This window comes from Dryobates pubescens, chromosome 8 (assembly GCF_014839835.1).
Source record: "Dryobates pubescens isolate bDryPub1 chromosome 8, bDryPub1.pri, whole genome shotgun sequence".
NCBI lineage: Eukaryota > Metazoa > Chordata > Aves > Piciformes > Picidae > Dryobates > Dryobates pubescens.
In genome coordinates this window covers 17,719,854-17,741,466 of record NC_071619.1, presented here as the reverse complement: position 1 = coordinate 17,741,466, position 21,613 = coordinate 17,719,854, and the positions used below count along the sequence as shown (strand labels likewise).

General features: G+C 39.9%; 1 protein-coding gene across 3 annotated transcripts; it reads right to left on the bottom strand.

Annotated features, from left to right (window-relative positions):
* Nucleotides 1–3,528: 3,528 nt before the first annotated feature.
* On the bottom strand, nt 3,529–20,362 carry ZFAND4 (zinc finger AN1-type containing 4). Of its 3 annotated transcripts, none has more exons than XM_054163428.1 (10): nt 20,140–20,362; nt 18,936–19,238; nt 14,113–14,188; nt 13,950–14,017; nt 13,229–13,415; nt 11,522–11,669; nt 9,600–10,763; nt 8,978–9,032; nt 6,605–6,722; nt 3,529–4,671 (listed from the first exon to the last, which is right to left on the bottom strand). In XM_054163428.1, the coding sequence occupies exons 2-10, from the start codon at nt 19,117–19,119 to the stop codon at nt 4,536–4,538; spliced, it is 2,136 nt and encodes a 711-aa protein (XP_054019403.1). In that variant the 5' UTR covers nt 19,120–19,238; nt 20,140–20,362; the 3' UTR covers nt 3,529–4,535. The 3 variants fall into 3 exon arrangements, with proteins under 3 accessions (XP_054019403.1, XP_054019405.1, XP_054019404.1); XM_054163430.1 differs by having other exon boundaries at nt 6,605–6,719; XM_054163429.1 differs by lacking the exon at nt 20,140–20,362 and adding an exon at nt 19,958–20,128.
* Between the last annotated feature and the right edge of the window lie 1,251 nt (nt 20,363–21,613).

Below are 21,613 nucleotides of genomic sequence, written 5' to 3'. Positions count from 1 at the left end.
TGGGAAAGAGCTGTTACCCTTTTTCCTGTAAACTTCCGTAGGTATACTATTAATTTGCTGCTTATGCGCAGTGTTTAGTTTTGGTTGGGTTTCCCATTAATGGGAAAGGCAAATCAACATCCTGAGACAAAATACTAATGTGCACACAAAAAATATAGAGCAAAAAAACCCCCAAACTTGGTTCCATCAACAAAACCCCCAAACATACTGGAATAGGCAGAACCTACAGCTATAGACAGAGATTCACATATCAGGAAGCCAAGATGCACATCAGATTCTGCAGCTTTCTTAAATATGCATACTTTTGATGCATAGGATGGCTTTGAAACAACTGCCTTTGAGTTATAATCAAAAGTAGCTAGTAGTCCCAAGAGAAAATGGAGATTTATTCATGGAATTACATAGCTACAGGAAAGAACTTGGCTCACAAAGTCAATCCAGATGTGTCTGGATAACGTAGTTTCATCTTTTGAGAGAAAAATTTACAGAGAATCTGGCAAGAGACTACAAAGACTGTGAATTACAACTTGTTCTTTAACCATATGACTGTCTTAGCAAAACTCTGAGATGGAAGGATTCATCAGGAAAAATCCTACAGGATCTCAGGAGGTCCAAAGAGCTGAAGCAGAGGACCCCCTCTTTAACCTATGGCTGCAAATTCTAATAAAAACAGAGTATTAGATTTAATCTCAAGAGGTCAAGTAAGGCGAACATTAACTGTACTGCAAACAAAGCAGTGGGGGAGGACGATGACCAGCTTGCTGAAATACTTAGCTGAAGAAGGCTACCTGATAAACCAAGAGAAGCTAGGAATGTAAAGTAAGTTGAAACCAGAAATAGCCCAAGCGTAATGAGAAACACATAGCTCTGTCCCCAATTTGTGCATCTGACTAGCTTATCCCAGAGCTGCTTTCGGGCTGGGGTTTCCACTGACATCTTGTGGCCTTTGTGTAACACATCATTATTGAAAGGCAATCCTCCTTATCTTGTCAAGCAATTGCTCTTTTTTTGGTAAAAGTGGTAAAAAAGCTTTTCTGTTTAGTTAAAATGTTTTGCTTGCAAACCCTTTGATTTCTTATCTACTCAGTGTGTGTAGAGAAAAGGAGGATAAAGATTATATTGTGAAAAGGAACATCCCTTTATCTGTGCACAGATACGCTTGTTACATGAAACAGTACACCTAGGTAACCTTAGAAACATCCAATACAAATTAGGAATATAAATCAGATAAAGAGAACAGGAGATTGGTTTGGTAAATGTCTGCTGAAAATGTGACTAATGACAGTCCTACACATTTAAAAAATCAAGAGTTACCTGAACAATACCTCAATGGCTCTAAACTCATCTGATTCACAAGAAGCAGCCTAAATTTATCTTTCAGTTGAGCGTATCTGATTGCTTTTAGACAGTAATCTCTAAGCAGAACATTAACTACAAGAAGGCAAGAATATTTTTATATTGTTTTCCACCCAACACTCCAACCATTACAAACATTGCCAAGCTAATCCACCCTAAAATTAAGGTAAGAACTACAGTACTCAGAAACAGCCCAGGCACACACAACTACATCATAGTTTCACATGGCTTTCTTAGCTATATGAAAGTCCTGTGTCTCACTGCTAACACAGAAAACAAAGAAAGCATCAAATGCATTTCAAGATGAACCCAATTTAGATAAAAATCTGAAAAACTTGACGCAGTGCAAAAGCTACAGGTGGAAGCAACTCCTTACAGGCACATGCAACTCCAAACCCACAATTTAAATCCAGGAGATGGTGCCCCATGATGTAAGTTGGAAACACTGCAGCTAAAGATTGTATGAAGGCACCAGTGCAATTTTACATCTCTGGGGACTGCAGACTGAATAGAGATGGGAACTGGAAACAGACAGATCCTTATCATCATAGCCTTCTAGAGGTTTCATTCAAGAGGCCAATACATTTCTGACCCCTCTGTGGCACTCATCAATTTGACACAAGAATCCTGGAGGTAATTCAATAAGAGACCAGCCTGGCTATGCCTCACAGGTCCTCAAGCATGAAAAAAATATCTGACAGGAAGGTAGAGCACTCAAAGTCATTTTTAAACTTCCATTATGTAAATGCTTTCTAGTACAATCTAATTACATGAACAACTACACAAAGGCTAAACATTTGTCTATAGCAGATGCATTGCACCACAGAAATGCAAAACACTTAGGTAAGTTTACACAGTAAACTAATTAATCCAAAGCACACCTTAACATGGGACTCAGTAAAACCCAATAGAATATAAATTAGCAACAAAACCAATTATTTATGAATTTAAGTGCTCTTAAGCCTGTACTACTAATTGAAAATAGAAGTGTCCATAACACAGTACCAGAGATGGGAATAAAACCAGAAGAGTTCTGCACAAAAAGTGTCTGTATTCAGTATAATCCAAAGGAGGTATAATAAAAGTTGAGAGCAACTACACACACAGAAATTAGGTTATTACTACATTTCATTTCTTGAAAAGAATTGTTGTACAATTCCTTATGCATACGCAGAGAGGACGAGTCACAATCAAGATCAACTCAGACACTTCCTGCCACCTATCTGTTATGTAGGCTTACTAGAATTTGAGTATGGCCATTCTAATGCACTGCAAAATAATTTTCTGACATTTATGCAAAAATCAGATTAAGTGATGGTAACTGATATGATTTTAATGTCACTTTTTACCAAATCTCTACTGTATCTACAAAAAGGCTAAAACCTGTCTTAAAGCTGCTGAGCCACATATATGGAAGTGTTGGGAAAACAATAGCACATTTACCCTGTTGCTTACTCTTTGTCATCAAATACTCTGCCATGCTGGAGATGAAATAAAAACTATAGTGTATTCACAGTACCCAGCACTGCTCAGTAATGACGTTGTCCATACCAGGTGCAACCCTGTCCAGTAAGAATAAGCCTAGAGGGCATGCACCAAGACAGTTACCTTGACACCATACCCATGCCCAGAAGAATGACTTTGGAACACTTTTCCTGAGATCATAGCTTTCTGGAAACTTCAGGAAGTTTAAGTTGCAGGTGCACTATGTGAAATGAATTTCCTCCAAGGATATGAACTCTTCAAATTACTTCTCTCCCTTTCAGTGATCTCTTCATTTTTTTTGCCTGACTTCTGACTGCCATGCTTACTAGCTGCTACTGTTTGACTGGAACACAGCATAGACTATTTCAATACCACAGCCAGGTATTGGAGTACTCTTGCAAGAAAGCAACCATGATGTTCAATTGCCTAGAAGCATAGTGGAAGGGTTTCTTTTGTTTTGGGGGTTTGTTGTAGATTTTTATACTAGAACGTGTCAAGCAACACGAGCTTATAAAAACATTTCAGACATTAAGGGAATCAAAAAGGGAAAGCTTAAAGTTGGTATATTCCTCCAACATCACTTTCTGCAGTAGCTACATGCTCATTAGAGGTGTCTCACAGAATTACTGAACTGCCTTTGTACCACATCAGCTACAGGGGAGAAAAGCTGACAGGTCACCATGTTATGTATTGAAAACCTATTTTGCCTTTGCTAGGATAGCTGTAAGACTTCAGAAGCACAGTGCTGGTCACATTAATCCTAATGAAGTCAGTGTGAATTTTCCCACTGACTTCAGTGGGACCAGACATAACTAGTGCTTCTGAAAAAGTAAATTTAGAAAATATTATATATTCCTCCAGCAAAGCCCAACTTTTAATTTAAAAGCACACTGTAAGATAGGAAAAGTTATTCTGTGCACTTAGAAGAGCATAAACTGGAATAAAACTTAATATTTATTAGAATTTCTTCCAGTAACAGCATTCAACATCTTAACAAACCAAGTAGTGAAGTCTTAAAAAATCTAGGATTACAAAAGAAGTTAAAATAAATTGTTCCTTATATTTAATGGCAACAAAGGGGGGGATTTTCTATTTAAAAACAAACTTGTCATATAAACAGTATAATTTTAAGAAAATGTGATTAACATGATATGTAATCTTCAGAATGGATACAGAGTATATGAATACCAATCTGAATGGAACACACTACCCCCTTAATCTCAAAATAGGCTGTTTGATGAAATGGGAGGGAGGAGGATCTTTCTATCCAAATAACTTAGAATATATCACACAATGGACAAAAAACGCAATAGTACAGAAGACATTACATGACACCCTCATTACAACACCCTCTCTGGCTATACAGTAAAAGTTAGTAAAGTGCATCTTTTAAAGACTTGTCTAGTGAAATAGCTTTTCCAAATATAAAACACAACACAAGACGTGCAGTAACAGTTAAATCATTGTGTAAGTTTTTTGAAACTACATCTTTCACTTTTCATTCACTAGAGAAGAAAAGTTTTAACTGCAGTAGTGTTCACATTATTCTTCCATAGGATGCATCCTCATGTGCTTTTGTTACTTGGCAAATATTTAAATATGGAGCATGGAAAAATTAGGCAGTTTATGCAAGTGCTTCTCTCGATGCAATACAATTCTTCAATGGCAGAACAGCCACATGCAGCAGAACCATGTTAGATTTTGGGAAGCTTTGGTGCACTAACGACAGGATTGGTCTCTTGCAAATATCTTCGCCCAGCACTCTTATAGTCATAGGTGCAGGTGTGAGTCTCTGCATAGCGGTGCGTTGCACAGAAATTGTTTCCACATCTGAAGAACCAAGAATACTAGAGGTTACAAGTCTTTAGAAGCTTTTAACTCTCTGACATGCTTGTTTATTTGGCATAATTGCTTGGATGCTAATCATCCTTGGCTGATGACACTAACCGGTGGGGGTACTCAAAATGACACTTTTGTAACTGAATGCTGGAGTTTTGACCCAATCTCCTCTTCAGCTGGGAAGTTAAGCAAGATCAGTACTGCTGCAACCAGTTAGCAAGGATCAAACACACTTCACAATTACAAATTACAGTCTTTGATTTATTTTGTTTCTTTTTAAAGACCTCACCTAACATCTGTTCTTAAAATTCAGAGGACTAAGCCATGGAACCGATATAATGTCATCAAGTGAAAGTCAAGTAAAGTATTTCAATTCAAAACGAGCACATCATTCAGACTACCAAAACACATGTTGAGTTGAGCCCAAGTTCTGTCTGGCATAAATTTAAATTAGTCATTTGAAATTAATAAATATAGATTTAGTCACCTGTGAAGACATCAGATGGACTAACTCTAGGGAAGACGGGTTCCTATATGACTGGATAAGAGTGCATCTCCCCAGTATCAGTTGCAATTTTCATGAGTGAAATTATCTACCTGGGTTCATAATAAATTCTCCAGCTGCTACTGAGTCTTTGTGTGCCTGGTAATGTTTGCTTTTCTTTGGTTCTTGGTCCCACAATCTCCAGTTCTCTCATAAAACTGTATTCTCTGGTTGGTTCATGTTTCATTCTAGTGAAAGGTCATATCGTTGCTAGAATGAAGACTGTTCTCCCCTTTTCCTGTGCTTTGTTTTTAACCTTACACAAGCTGTTAGTTTTAAGAAGAATATGCAGATACTTATTCAGCAGAAGAGTGCAGTGTCTAAAGCTGTTTCAAAATCAAAAACTGAAGTCAGTAAGGAGGCAGCTCCTCACTCAGAACACAATTATCCAATGGCAGAAGTCTTGTTCATTTTGCAGTTTATTGGTGTGAATCAAGATCAGCTTCAAATGTAGCTCTTGCAGCGCGGCGGTTACCAACCTTAGACTATCTCATGGCAAATAATACTGAAAGAAGGATGTCTTGTGAGAAACAATACTTTGAGAACCATAATCAACAGAGAAAGTGGGTTGTGGGTTTGTTTTGGCTGAGCTTTTTGCTTTTGTTTTGATTTGTGTGCATGTTTGTTTGGTTTTTTTCCAGTTCTGCTTTTGTTTGTGCATTTGGGTCTTTGTTTCTATTTTGTGTGTCTGTGTTGTATGTGTTTTGTCTTTTTTTTTTTTTTTAATCTGTTGTTGTTTGGATTTGGTTTGATGTTTTTTTGCAGTTTAAAGTGATCACCACCAAGCAGCAGGTCTCATTGTGTTGTCTGCAAATCGTGATTTGGGAGATCAGCACTCCAGCATTCTGCTTTTGAGATACTCTCAATGCTCAAAGGTGACCAAAGCCTCACAAGAAACAGAAAACCCATAAAAATCAAAAAGTTATCAAATAAAAATTCACATACACTCACCAATCACACAGATGTGTTGCAATAGGGCAAATTCTGAGGGAAATTATCTGAATAACTGTACAAAACCAGATTTTCCTGAAGTTAACACAGTTATTGTTAAGAAACGTTATAGAATATAAATCTCTAGTAAGTTCTCCCTATAATAGATATTTTATATTTTTTTTCCTTTGTAACCACGTTCTTTAGTTCCTGATATCTTGCATTCTAATCCCCTGCATTTCTTCATTTGTCTGGAAGAACATACATCTCAACAGAACAGACACAACAGGTCTGAATTTTAATTCCTGGAGTTTTGCAAAACAGATCTGCAACATTTTCGAAGGTTGTCTTTTGATTTGTTGTGCTTAAAGAATACCCTAAAGCACAGAGAACCTTTTATTTTACCCAGTTATCCATTTCAAATAAAAGCTGGTTATACATTCAGCCTACCTGCATTCATAGCTGGTTGCCAATCCAGTTTTCTTGCCACAAAGAAAGCAATGTTTTGTAATTTTCTTTTTTGATTGAATTGAGCCATTCACGGGTGGGAGACGGGTTGCTTCACCTGCTTTCAGAGGTAGAAAGACAGTAAATACATTTTATTTTTACTCATTCCTGGTCACAAACTAGTTACATGTCATCATTTTGCATTTCTTAGGATACTTCAGGTGGGAACTCCAAAGCCTAAACAGAGTGGACAATAAAAGCTCAAACCCAAAAAGCAGAAAAACACACCTCAAGCCTATGAACACCTTTGGAAGAAGCAGCACAATGCAGGACTTAGACCCATTATCTTTAACACCTGTTAAAAGTTCATATAAGCAAGAAATTACAGAAGAAATCAAGAAACACATATCCTAATGGTCTTTCCAAATGCAAAATGAAAACACAATGTACTTGAGAAAGCACTTCACACAATGGCTTTCCAAGAGACCAACAGGGTATTCAAGTACTTAGCATCTAGCATATTCAGTAGCTAACACCAAGTTTGCTAGACAAGTACTGCAGCATTTCAAAATCTTACTGTTACTCCATAACAGCAAATAAAGTACATTAGACTACAGGCCTCTGTTGAGCTACATGGTTTCACAAGGCACTTTGTACACATTTGTACAACTATTATACTTGCCATTATGCCCTGTAATTCTTGGCTGCTGCTTCATTAACTGGAGATCACAAACAAAAGGCACCTTCCTTTCCTTTATCAAAACAAGCTCTTGGTCCACAACCTGCTTATCTGTACTTACCAAGAAGCCATTACCAGTCAGCAATGCATCCCCTCAAACATTCTTTCAGTGCTTCTACCGTTATATTGTTAGGATGGTCCCAAAAAGTGACCTCACAACATCACGTATTTTTTGCCTAGCACACCTTTAATCCCATCAGTCATTTCTCAGCAGAGATACAGCAGGATACATTCAACAGTAGCACTAGAGTCCCAGAGTTCAATCAGGGCACAGCATTACAGAATCCCAGCATGGTGGGGGTTGGAAAGGACTTCTGGAGATCTAGTCCACTCCCACTGCTGAAGTAGGGACACTCAGAGCACGCTGCCCAGGACCACACAGTCACTGCACATTGCAGTCATCACTGCCCATCAGTGCTAACCATTGCTACCTAGCATCAAAACTTCCAGGCAACGTTTGTCCACACTATCAATTTCATCATCCAGAAGTATACTACTTCAGAGGCATCAGTTATGCCAGCTTGCAAAAAGGATACTACTTGAAGACAGCCCCTGCTTGTGGGCCATACTAAAACAGGAAAAACAATACACCTGTCCTCACATTTTGGGTCTTTATAGCAATTACATGTAAACTGACATCATCATAAACAACCACCTCTCTCTCTCAAGAGCCTGTGTGATACAATGGCACCAACTTTGTCTTTTTCATGTCTGGAACCTTTAGGAAAATATGCTTTTGTCTAACATAAAAGACACCAGAGGAGTGTTCTCTTCACAGTTCTATCTGACAAGACACATACGATAGCAGGCCTCCCCATAATGCAGATGTGGATATTAAGATATTAGCTGGTTTACCACACAGTATGGAAGGACAGACCTGTTCATCAACAGACTCTCAGTTCAAAGCTGCACCTCCAGTTGTGAAACTAAGGCACAGATCCCTAATTTAGCAGCTTCTGTTCCTGTATCATCACAATTATATAGTATTTCTTTTCTGATGCAGCTGCTATTTGAAGATTTAGCTTCTACCTCATTCTTTATGTATAAATCTTAAAGTCTTGGAATATATGGCTTTCTCTTTCTCCTAAGATCATACAGAAAGGAAAGAAAATCTGAAAACTTCAAGTCAAGGATTCATTTTCAGAATATGTCACGCATTCAGCACACAACAGTTACTAAGACTACAACAGAAAGAATGATGCCTACCACAAAAAAATGGAGAAATTTCTACACTCTATCAGTAATCTTCAGCATCCTCCCTGGTTTTCTTTTGCCAAACCCCTCTGGTTCAGGTTGTGGCTCTAAAAATAATGCTACTGGTAACTTTGGCTCTGATTTTAGTACACACAAAAGTATTCATAGAACTGACCTTTTGGAAACTGCAGAACTGTCTACAGCTGGGACGCATGACTAAGAAAAGCTAGGAAAGTCACCGTTATGTCTGCCTAAGATCTGGGTAACATCTGGATGTTAAGGAATTCCTTGAGCTATCAGAAGGTATACTATGCTACAGAAATCTAACACAGTGTGTACTTCAAAAGCCTTACAAAGACAAAAGATTCTTCTCTTGTACATATGTGATATATAGGAAAGACCAAAGAGTCATCTTCAGTTATTATTTAAGACATGTTACTTACCTACTCTTTTCCCTACAGCTGCAATACTTCCATTCATTCCAAGCCCGTGCGCAGACTAAAAAAAAAATAGTAAAAATTTCCACAAGGAAATTACTAGCAGATGGAAATTCAATGAATTAGGCAGTCTGGTATTAGCTCATTTGAAATCAATGTTTTCCTCAATGTACCTATAAAGAATCCAAGATGATTTCTGTATACAAAATTAAAATTCCTTGATGTAAGGCCTTACCGAAAATGATTATTAAATAGTCTCCCTATACTTCACACCAAAATAAAATACATTAGAGATCTGAAGCCAGGCACATAAGCAGCAAAGTCAGATGATACCTCAGACACACACTCATAATGCTATCGTTACAATAATTTTAGTTGGGAACTGAACAACCACTGAAATTTTAACAAAAAATAACTTCTAGGACCTGTTTAAATAAACAGGCAGTTAAGATACCAAAAGGAATTCTGGAAACATTTTAAGATTATCAGGGACTTCAGCACACTTTCCCCTCCCCACCTGCCTCCTCAGAAAAGACACACAGACATACACAGGAAAGTAGACTTTTCATAATGTCAGTACCAGAAGAGACAGGAAAATTTCAATTTCTTTGCAAGCATTAGTACTCACTATAATATATTCAGCAGCTTCTTTTGGAGGACCAGTTTTCCTAAAGCTTTCTTCCTCAAAATGCTGCAGGTTTGTAGGCAGTGCAATTCCCGAAGTCCGAAACCTGCCTGTCCCACAGGAACTCTGTAAACTTTCCCTGTTTGTGCTTCGGGCCAGTGAAGCCAGGAATCCTAAGTTACTCAGAGAACTCACAGGTTCTTTGGATGCCTTGTTAGCCACATCTGTGATGTCCCTAGCCTCTGCTTTAGGAATTACATCAGGTCTTTTGCCAAGTGACTCTACTTTCACATTATGAAATCTAGTAGTCCTAGAACAAGAGGAGTCTGCGATACTATGGACTTCCAATGACCGAAACACATTTGGGGAGGCTGTAGATCTCAAGTTACCAGCCTCAAAGCATTTAGGCTGTGTCTGTGGCTTCAGAGAACTGTGACGTGCCAATTGCGTTGAATACCGAAGAGGTGACAAAAGCAGATTTTTCTGAGGACTTAATTCACGAGTGCTGAGAAGGCCAGCCCCCATTGCTGCAGTGCTCAACACTTTGCTAATAGGTTTTCTATGCTGCTCTACAATCTTAGATTCTTCATCTCCATCAGACAACTCAAGTTCTGAGTTCATCTTTCCTATGTCATATATCTCACTACACTGTTCAGTGGTGCTTGCTTCTGTGAACAAAGCAAAAGCATCTGTTTCAGGTAAAAGTTTTTCTTCTGTTCCATATAATTCTACATTTGTTAGATTTGGAAACAAAACAGAATCCTCCTCACTTGAGGTCACATTTTCAGATGCCTTTTCTGCATTTGCTGGAGTTGGAATACTATTTGTAGGTAGTTTTGCATTTTCTAATTCGACACGGGATATTTTCGGTGGTAGTCTGATGCTACTAACTGAATGAGACCAAGAGCTGCTCTGCCAAGTGTCATCTTCTTTAAGAAAGTCATTAGTTGTGGATGGCATTGTTCTACCCGCAGTGGCCAAAGTAGCCAATGCTGAAAGTGCATTTTGGGAAGACTCTGAGTGGTATGAATTCCCAGGAAGAGGTAGGCAAGGCTGTCCAATATGTGGGAGCACTTTTAAAAAGCGGTGACGAGCAGCACCCACTGAGCCACTGGATGGTCGAGGAGTCACTGGAGGACGAGGTTTCACCTTCACAGTCTTCTTAGGCTATTAAAAACCACAAATCCCACATGCAAAAACAATTAGCATTTGAATTATGGTTGCCTTCAATGACCTAACTGAGATCACATCCACAGGAATTCAGGCAGTATTAGGCTAGGAAAAAAAAAAATCTAATAATTCTTTCTACTCCCTTCATCTGTTACTAGCCATCAAGAGTTCACCCCAACATCTGAATAACAAATTCAAAGATTATAATCAGAAAAGACTATTTAGTAAATAGGTCACATGACAAAAATAGAAAACAAAGCCAGAATGCCACCCAAATTATCAAGAGAAGCTTAGCATCAAACAACGAAAGCATATCTTCTTTTTGCATCTAGGTAACTTAGACATGAACACCAACATAATGTTTTGTCTTCTAGGTAATTTCATTCTCATATTTAAGTGTATAGGCAGTTACAGTGTTTTTTAATGAAGCTTCTTTTTACAGACAAATCAATTTTTACTAGAGTAGCAGTGCAAAATAATACTACTTAATATATCAGAAGAAAAAAAACAAGAACCCCCAAACCCCACCCATGCAAATAAATCTGAGACCAGCAGTGAATTCTTTGAATGTGGATAGGCAGATCCAAGTAAAGCCAATGACACACAGCAGAGCATTTACACAATAACATTTACTTAACAGATAAGCCATCATCTACCTTTGATTATTTCCAAGTACCTGACCTCCTTGTTGGAAAAGCCAGTACAAGGGGAGTACAAAACATTTTAAGACAGAAAAACTGAAATCACAACTTCACCTTTTTACTCAGATTCATGTTCTCCATCTTTGCCTTGAGCAGTTTCATTTTATTCATTGTAATGGAATTCTCGATAATCTGTTGGCCAGATGGTGATGTCTCTGTCTCATCTTCATCATCGGCATACAGATTGTAAACCGAACCACCACTGAAAAGAAAATAAAGTTTGTGTTCACCTTCTAATCAAGTTATTATGTTTTCAATGCAGAGTATTCTCAAAACTAGAAAGTCACATCCGTAGTTGATCTGTTGACAAAACATTATGTAAAACCATATGCAAAGACATTTCAAACCCATTTATTTTAGCACATAAGCATTCCTTATAAGACGCTCATGCAAAATGATGATGCTGAAATCAGAACATAACCACGCTTCTGGGAAGTTGTTATACCATATACAGTTGGTTCACACTCACTATATATTCTCCCCACAGAGGGGATATCCAGTTCCACAAATGCCTCCTGAAGGTATGGCCAAAGCTGTTAACTGTGCGACTCAGACAACAAGCTGATCAGTTTTCCAATTAACCAGACACTGGTATGGAAGGAAAGTCCAATTTCTATCCATCCTGAAGGGTGTTCTCACCATAAATGGAAATGGAGGGGTCACCCATGTGGATGTGATATTCTATTTCTCCTTTTCAAAATAAAAAAAAAATAAAATAAAATAAAAAAAGGATCAGTTTAGGTTTCCAAAAAGCCTCACATTTGGAGAAAATAAACAGATTAGAATTACCAGTCCCCAGAGAACAAATTTGACCTCAGTAGTCACCGGAAATTTGTAGTATCACATAGCCTTTTTCCACTCTGGATTCTAACAGAATGTAAAACCTTAATGTTTTGAAGTCATTATCTGATTTGGTTTTCCTATGAAGCAATGAAGCATTAATTACTAAGACATGTACAATATTTACAGTAAAATGAAAGAACAACATTAGGCGTGTCCAATTCATTACAAATGGATGCATTTTCAACACCGTACACAATACTACTCAAAAGGTATTCTAGTTTTCCCCCTGGTCTGTCAGTATCTAGAAATCGTGATGCTTTAGAAAGAAAACAAAAACAAACAAACAGACAGAGCACTAATCTGTTTGCTAGAGTGTCGTAGCTGAAGTGATATACTTGCTCTTCTGATGGTAACAGATCTTAGATTCTGTGACAGAAACTGAAAAAGGTTTGGTACCTCAACAGTAGACCACCAAAATCCCAAACTAAGACAAACATCCCTTGCCCAAACCAATCAAAATACCAATTCCATCTCCCAGTCTTCTCAGGACTCTGCAGTGCCAATCTCCTAGCTTCACAATTAATCATTTGGTCAACTCATGTCCATACAAAAAACCCAAAAGTCTATACTGTGAACAGATAAATATTTATAAAAACAACAAATTCCTTAAGATGGAAGAGAAAGTACTTGGCAAAAGTGAAATGTTCAATGTTTCCTTTCAGAAAGGACTGGTAGCTTGAGAATGCCTTAAGCACAAAGTTACCTTTATCTCACTCTATTGACACACAGAGTGATAGATGACAATCAGCATGACCACAAAGCACTACTGTTTTTCAGCTACCCAGCTCCAGCATTTTAGCAGGCCTTAGAGAAGAATTTTTGCAATATTCCAGATAAACCTTTGATAAAGTCTACAAATAAAAGTGAAAATTACATGGCACCCCCCTTTGGAATAATAAAGATTAAAACCAACCTTACCTCAAAGATTCAGATAATGGTGTTAAAGTGCCATCTCCCCGGTCTACCACACGAAAGAAATTCAACTGATCTCCTTCCCGATAGACTAAGAAGGTAACTTGCTTGTTGGATGTCCCTTTCTCCCAGACCTCATCTCTAGTGGGATCCATGTATTCAGCCATTTCCCTGATAGGATCTTCCACAGGAACTACAAATAGAAAAAACAGAATAAAATTATTCTTTTATTATTTTGATCACCTTTGAGAGCTCAGCTCAGTTTATAATGGGAATCCTCAACCTAGAAGATATACTGATTTCTTTCCAAATAAAAATTATCAAGGGATTTCTGCATTTTCCCTCCTCCATCAATGATCCACATAATCAAGTTTAACATCAGACAGAACTAATACCTGTTTTTTACTAACCAGAATTTAGAAGTATTTACATAATGACATTACAGCATCATTTTTTCTGCAGGTGAGGAATTGCTGATTTTAAGATTTGATGACTCTGTACATCTAAAGATATTTGTTAAATTAAAGGTAAAAAACACAAGAAGAATGGAGCACTTGGTATCCTAAGGAAGTAAAGATGGAAAAAACCCCTCCCCACTTTTGTTAAGTATATTTGCAAGCAATTTGGAAATGAAGTCTCCTTGTCTATAATGCTTAGCTAAGAGAAGCTGTTGACAGTTGTAAGATGTTGCATGAAAATAACAATTTTTAACTGAGTTAACACCTACCTCTTCTAGTGTTAATAGGTCCACCTCGCATAGCCAGAACTAACTTCAGAGTGCAACCTTCTGAAATGCTGTGAATAACAATAAATATACTTTTGTAGCATTTTCTATTACTCATGCTAACAATCATTTAGAAACATTAATTGCAATTTTATTCTATACTTACTTATAATCATTCAAACAATAGTCATCCTTCAGTTCTGTATTATTCCAAATTAAATGCTGCTGAGAGACAGGAATACCTAAACAAACCAAACAAATATAGATTAAAACTGAAGCTTGGTAGGAGGACTTTGGGGAGTTTTGCTTTTTCAAGAATGTGGATGTAGCAGAGGAAGTGTAAGAAAGTAGATTACACAGGAAAGAAGAGAGGAAGCAGGACAAGAATAGCTAATTCAGTAGCCTTCAGTCATGATTATCCTGCCTCCCAAATAGTCATGAAGAACTTTTCAGCAGGCTTGTGCTCACACAGAGTTCAATCTTTTGGCTTAACAAAGGGCCTGCAGTACTTAACTGCTTTAGGCTTAGTGAGTACTTGTTCTTTTTCAGTCATCAGATGAGGGAGGTTTCTTCCCCCTTATGGGTACCTCAGAGCTTCATGTCTACTGACATGAAAAGTAAGATAAATTTCTAACTACAGAAATGCTGAATAATTCACTATAACATGGAACACCAGTTTGTGATTAAAGGCAAGGTCACATTAAGCTAACTGGTGACAGCTCTGTTATGGTGGTGACAACTCTAAATGTATTTTGATCACTGCTTGGCTTGGAACCTGAACTGTCACACATACAATGTAGTACCAGAGCAGCTAGTCAAACTTTGTATTACAAACACTTAAATTATGATGTGGGTGTTCTTTTTTCAGAACTTTTACTTATATCCAGTAATATTAATTTACAACTCAATTTCTGGGGCAAATTCAGTAAGCATACTGATTTTTTTTCCTTATTAAAAATCCATATTCTGCACAACAATTAAATGTGTTTCTTTTTGTCTGCATGACCAATTCATTTAGACACAGATGCAATACTGGGGCACTGGTGGATGAAAAACTGAGTATGATCCAGTAATGTGCACTGGCAACCCAGAAAGCCAATTGCATTCTGCATCACTTCAAGAGACGCATGGCCAGCAGGTGGAAGGAGATGATTCTGCCCCTTTACACTGCTCTGGTGAGACCCCACCTGGAGCATTATGATCAGCCCCTGGGCCTCCAGTATAAGACAGACATGGACTGCTTAAGCAGGTCCAGAGGCAGGCTGTGAAGACCTCCTGGAACAGGCTGGAACACCTCCCATGTGAGGACAGCCTGGGTTGTTTATCCTAGAGAAGAGACCTTTATAGCAGCCTTCCAGTACTTAAAGGGGGCCTACAGGAAAGATGGGAAGGGATTCCTAATTAGGAAGCACAGTAATAGGAGGGAGGTAATAATTCCAAATTGAAAGAGGGTAGATTTAGTAAGACTTCCTAAAATACATCTGGCAAGATGGGAATACAAAGACCAGACTCTTCCAGGTGGTTTCTAGAAACATTTTGGCTTCCCAAGGTTTGCAAGAGTGCAAGCCATGGCAAAAGTTTGGTTGGATAGCCCCTTCCTAGCTGGAGGAAGGGCACAAATCTACCAACACTCATCACCAGCAAGTTAAAAAAGGAGATTAGATTCTGGGAGAAGTCCAAGCAGATTCAACAAGCAAATAGGAGACATGCTAAGTGGTCATCCCTGTGCCAAAGAGGGATGGCACTTTAGAGGAAATGTCATTTTAGAGAGGATGGCAATTTTGTTTTCTCACCACAGCTCACATCTAATCTTTTTTATGAATGACCAACACAACTTTACTTCACTTGGATGGCATTTAACATGAATCTTGTATCCTCTGAAGTCCATAAGGCATTTACAAAGTATGTTCATACAGTAGACTAACACTGCCAGATATTTCATATCTGTATATTGGTTATGTTTCAAGTCTGCAGCATAAGTAAAACATGAACAACTCAGCAACAGCCAGCAAGTCTACAGTGAAGTTCCTTCCTGTGTTGTTTTGTAGTCTTGCAATTACTAAGTCATTACTGTCTGCATTTGTTATGGTTTCAGCAGCCTCTAAGGAGTAATTTCCAATCACTCTGATAAACTGAGAGAGTATTTGTTAAAAAGGCTGGCTTGCAACTGGCAGTACTGCAGTAAAAAATGCTTCTGTTCATTTAACAGTGACAAGGTATTTCTGACTAAATGAACAGATGAAAAGATTATACTATGCTGTAATGAGAAACAGACCAGTCTATTATTAATTCCCTTTTATGCTGCTTTCTAAGAATTCTGTATTTATACACAGAGGAAATGGTATGTGGTTTACAGATACAGGTGCAGAGAAATATGAATCAGCTATCCCTTCTCTGGATTCTAGTAAGGCTCTCCTGAGGAGACATTTGCATGTGGGATCAGCATGTAAGAATGTCAATAATAATGAGAGTGTGAGATAACCATCTACTATCCCTATCCCTAAGCAGCATGTGACTCTATCACTGGCCTGCTCCAAATCAGTACCAAGAAAAAAGGAAATTAGAGCAAGACACAACTCCTCAATGTTCAAATGGAAGTGGGCTAGCCAGGTGATGCTATAGGAGGACAGGAGTCTGCAAATTGTCTACCGAAATGGCTGCAGATGTACTAACAAGTTGACCTACTAAAATGGGGTAAGGAGAGGAGAAAAGTAGGTACTGTATCCTATCTTTCGATTGGCATACCAGATACACTCCTTAAGCTTCACTCCCTTACTCTTTTTGGCATGATAAGAAGGTTTGCCAGAAAAATACCCCAAACCTGTAGATTTCAGAACAAACTTGATTTTATGTTGTGGGTAGAAGATGACTATGTTTAAAAATCACTACAAATGTCATAAAGTTCAAACAGTGTGCTTATCTTTCATCCAATACTGAAATTGTTGGAGGGTTTCTTAAACATTTATTTTTCGGTCTTTCTCAGAGAGGCTGAGCTGACAGCCTCTTTCTGCCCACAAACTACCTACACTAGGGAAGAGGTACAAAGGTTCACAACTAACAGCAGCAGGACCATTTTCATAACTGTTAAACCCTCCAGCTCTCACTTGTGTGATTGTAAGCTACTTTAGAGTCAAGGGTGGTGAGCATTGATCTACTCTATCCTAGGGACTGACAAAGAGGAGGCTGTAACAAAGTCACCAGTAATTGAATATAATCATACTAAATATCCTGACAAAGGTGATCTTACTTACACCTTCCAGATGCTGCTCTAACCAGGCTTGCAAGAAAGTTTTAGCAGCTGAGACAAAACATAACCCTCAAAAAGCTTCATGAACTTCTAGTCTGTATCAGCACAGTAAACAGGCACATGACAAAGCAAACCTCCAGTTATCTGCATGGGGGAGCACCTACTACGTGACTTTACCAGGAAAAAATTACTCCTGCTCTTGCAGTATTTCTGTGTTTTAAGACTTGTACCAGCTACTCCTTTTCTTCCCCCATCCTGTCTGTTAGTACAGATTTCCATAAGGGAAAAAGAATACCTTACATCCAAGTCTAAAGCATTATATTACACCTCTCAGAGGTCGGGTTCCACACAGACAGAAGCATGAAGAATGTGTACAGATATACTAAAGAAAGAGAAGATCTCTTTTCTTCAAATTATCAATTCTGGTACTCTCAGCTCATGAAGCTACACTGTTTAATTCAGCCAAGCTGAGAATAATGACATCCTGCTTCAAAGTAGCTACAGTAAGTATACACACATATTTCAAATTTCATGCAGTATGACACTCATTGTAGAGGCAAAGTGGTAAGAGAAAATTAACCTACATCTTTTCTCCTTGCATTAGGACCAGATCTGGCCTCATAACTTTAAGGAGGCAAGATGAGCCAAGAGCATCCCTTTAAGACAAAATATTGCTCAGCCAGCTCTCTACCAGCAAAAGATCACTCACCTAATCACAGAATGCTATAGGGTTGGAAAGGGCTTCTGGAGACCATCTAGTTCAACCCTGCTACTGATACAGGTATACCTATATCAGGTTGCACAGGAATGCATCCAGGCAGCCTTTGAAAAATCTACAGACAAGAGACTCCACAACTTCTCTGGGCAGCCCGGTCCAGGGCTCTAGCACCCTCAAAGAAATTCTTCTTGAAGTTTAAGTGAAACCTCCCATGTTCTAGTTTGTACCTGTGGCTCCCTGTTCTACCACTGGCCACCACTGAAAAAAGCCCAGCTCCCTCCTTGTGATCTTCACCCTTTAGATACTTATATGCATTTATAAGATCCCCTCTCATTCTTCTCTTTTCCAGGATAAAAAGCCCCAGGTCACTCAGCCTCTCCTCATAAGAGATGCTCCAATCCCCTAATCATCCTCATGGGCCTCTGTGGAACTCTCTCCACTAGTTCCCTGTCCTTCTTGAACTAGGGAGCATAGAACTGGACATTATCCATAACTTCAAACTACCTTTGGGATAGCCTGCACTGCAGTTGCTCTTGTGAGTGCAGTGTTATAAACTGACTAACCTATGAAGCAATGACCATAGCACCTAGCTTAAATTATGCTCAATTACAGCATAGACTGTACTGCAATACTGAAGTTTTTAACTGCACTAGTTAACAATCAACTTGTGCCAGAGAACCTTTTCAACACCAAAAATACTACATCCCACATTAATATCAAAAGTTAGATGATTTACCATAGACTTCAAAAGATTTCTCCTAATAATTATACACACACACAAAAAGGACAACAATAAAAATATTAATTCCAGTGAAGTCTAAGCCATGAATTCATAGGAAAAGGAAAGAACAAAAAAACAACTCAATTGTAATGAAACCTAAACAATAAATCAAGTGCCTAGTTTATAAACATATTATTGAACAAACCACTTAAACTATCTGGTTTGATTTCAGCAATTGCAACCTGTAAAACAAGATTTCCTCTAAAGTAATAAAGTTGACACTGAAATAAGAGAGAATAGTACCTTCCAGTCTTTGAATTTTAGCTTTCACAGAAATAACTGTTTCAAAGGGGGAAACTCGCAGTTCAAAGCACGTTCCTGTAAGTGTTTCAATGAACAGCTCCATAGTTTCATAAAAAGGAAGCTTGTAATGAAACGGTCCCATATTATCTTCATTGAAAAAAGGAGGCTCTTTCTTGTTGGCCATTACAAAGGATTTACAACTTCCTTGTAAGATGATCTGTCAGGAAACTACATTCCACTTCTAGCCAAGCCAACTTTGAGGACAGGTGTGGTGTACTGCTGTTCATGTTTGGGATTTTTCACCTATAAAGCAAACAAGCATAGTTCTAACCACATCTGAATGTAGCTGTTAAAGAGAATTTCAATTTATTCTTGATGAACAATAGAACAGCTGTTAGGAAGCAATACATTACTGTCCAGCAAGGCCAAACGACAGATAATCACATTAGCAGCATCACATTTTTCGGAGTGTAGTTTCAGTCAGCACCCTAGGTCCTACCTACTACCTTTATTATTTTTATTTTCACGAACAACACGTCAATCCGAGCTCCGATATTAACGCCCAAAGATTCCTGACAAGGGCTTGCCCTCATCAGGGTCAGGGATAAACACGAGAAAGACGTGAAAACAGAGACTCGTCGGGGAAGGCTGTGGAGATGACGGCAGCTTTAGTCCCTCGGCAGCGTCGTGCTCCCGCCAGCCCGGTCCAGCCCCTGCACTGGGGCGGCAGGCCGGACCCAGGCCAGCAAAGCAGAGCGCCCGCAAACAAAGGAGTGAGAGCAGCTGCCCACCATCCCCAGCGCGCCTCGGGGCGGCCTCACAGCCCGGGTAGGATGCGGGGCTCTACCGGTCGTGCCAGCCGTCCTCCTAGTCCATCCCCGGGGACGGACCATCCTTCCCTCCAGGGACGCACTTTACGCCAACAGAATCGGGGCAGCAAAGGGCCTCTGAGGGAACAGCACTGCTGAGGGCCCGAAGATCGCGGAGCCGATCCGCGACAGGAGGGTGGGGCCTCATCTCACCTGTCCGCCGGGCCCGCTCCGGGGGGAGACACAGCTCCTCTCCCCCCGTGCAGCCCCGCCCGCTGCGCCTCACAGGAGCTCGACAGCCTTGGCGGGCCTCATGCAGCGAGAGAGGGGTAAGGACGCGCTCGCCACCCGCACCGGCACCAACACCACTCCTCCCCGGCAGCCTCCGCGCCTACCTAGCCTTTATGACATCCCCGCCAGGGGTTCTCCTACGGGCCAATGTGACGCCCGTTCTCACGCAGCTCGCCCAATCAGCTCCCTCGGGGGGCGGTGCTCCTGGCGCCGTCAGGGGCCGGTGTCCGCCGGGCCGCCGCGCTCTGCTCGCGCTTGTTGTGGTCGTTAAGACGCGAGACGCCGCGCGTGCGCGGAGGAGGACCCGGATGCAACGGCCCCGCCGCGGGCCGCCGGCACGTGAGTCTTCCGCAGGCCACGGCGCTCCTGGGACCTGTAGTCCAATGGGGGCGACAGAGGGCGGCGGCAGCGGCTCCAGCGTCTCGGTACTGCCGGCCTTTACGTAGGGTAAACGTGCAAAACCAGCATTTATACCTGAAACTTAACGCGCCTATCAGCACAGGCCACCAGCAGCCTTAGCCTAGCCTGTGCACGCCTTTCCCCCTTCCATCGTCAGTCATGGCACAGGCCTGGGTCCCAGCTGCTCTCTTATTCAAGGGCAGCTGTTGACTGTTCCTGCTTCAGTACTGTCTCCCGTCTACTAGAGAAAACGATCTTAACTATTAGGAGATGCTAACTGCATTAACCACTTTATTTTCTATTTAGATTTTAAATTATGCAAATCATATCCTGACTGTTAGGTTTCAGACCTAGTTTAAACCCTCACAGAACAACTGTGAGGTTTTTTTCATGTGCATATAGCAACTACAGGAGCCCTCTGACAAAGAGCAAGTTCCAGGCACTGTAACCCAAGGCCTTCATCTCATCTCTGCCTTTCCCGGAGAAAGCAGCTGAGGTTTATTGAATTTGCAAGACAACATACCAAGCCAAAACTCAAGTTAAAAGCCACCACTCAAACCAAGCCTTCCCAAGAGCAAAGTGCAAGTTGAGGATTTGCACTCTGTTAGATGGAGCTACTTGAGGATCATGCATTTTGATAGAGGACTAAGAGACTCTTCCTGTGCTAATTTTGAAAGACTAGGCAGGGAGGAAAGGTTTTCATCCTCAGTTATGGTACAAGTTATTACCAAGAGCTTTTCTCTATTGAGCTTCCACATTAACATTTAAGAAAGACTAAGGCAGGAGCTTTTCTTCCTCTTATTTCTTCCCCCACCCCCCAAACAGCTTTTGGGCCCCAGGATTCTTGGCTCATGAACACACATTGCATGCTAGAAGAAGTTAATAATGTGAAGGGCCAAGAAGAAAGGAGGATGCAAAAGAAACAGAAGAAACAAAAGAATTCACCCTCTCTTTCCTCTTTCCTTGGTAAGTCTTTGAAGCCCTTCTAAGCACAGAAGAAAGGAGTAAAGAAGCAGTCCACATCATGTATGAGGCAATATACAGCAGATGTAATGCCTATAAATAAAGTGCAAGTGCTCTCACTGTAGACACCCATTTGCAAATAGCTCCCACATACTTTTCCAAGCCACTACTCCCAACTTACCCCTCCACTTAACATCATTGCGAGACTCACCTATA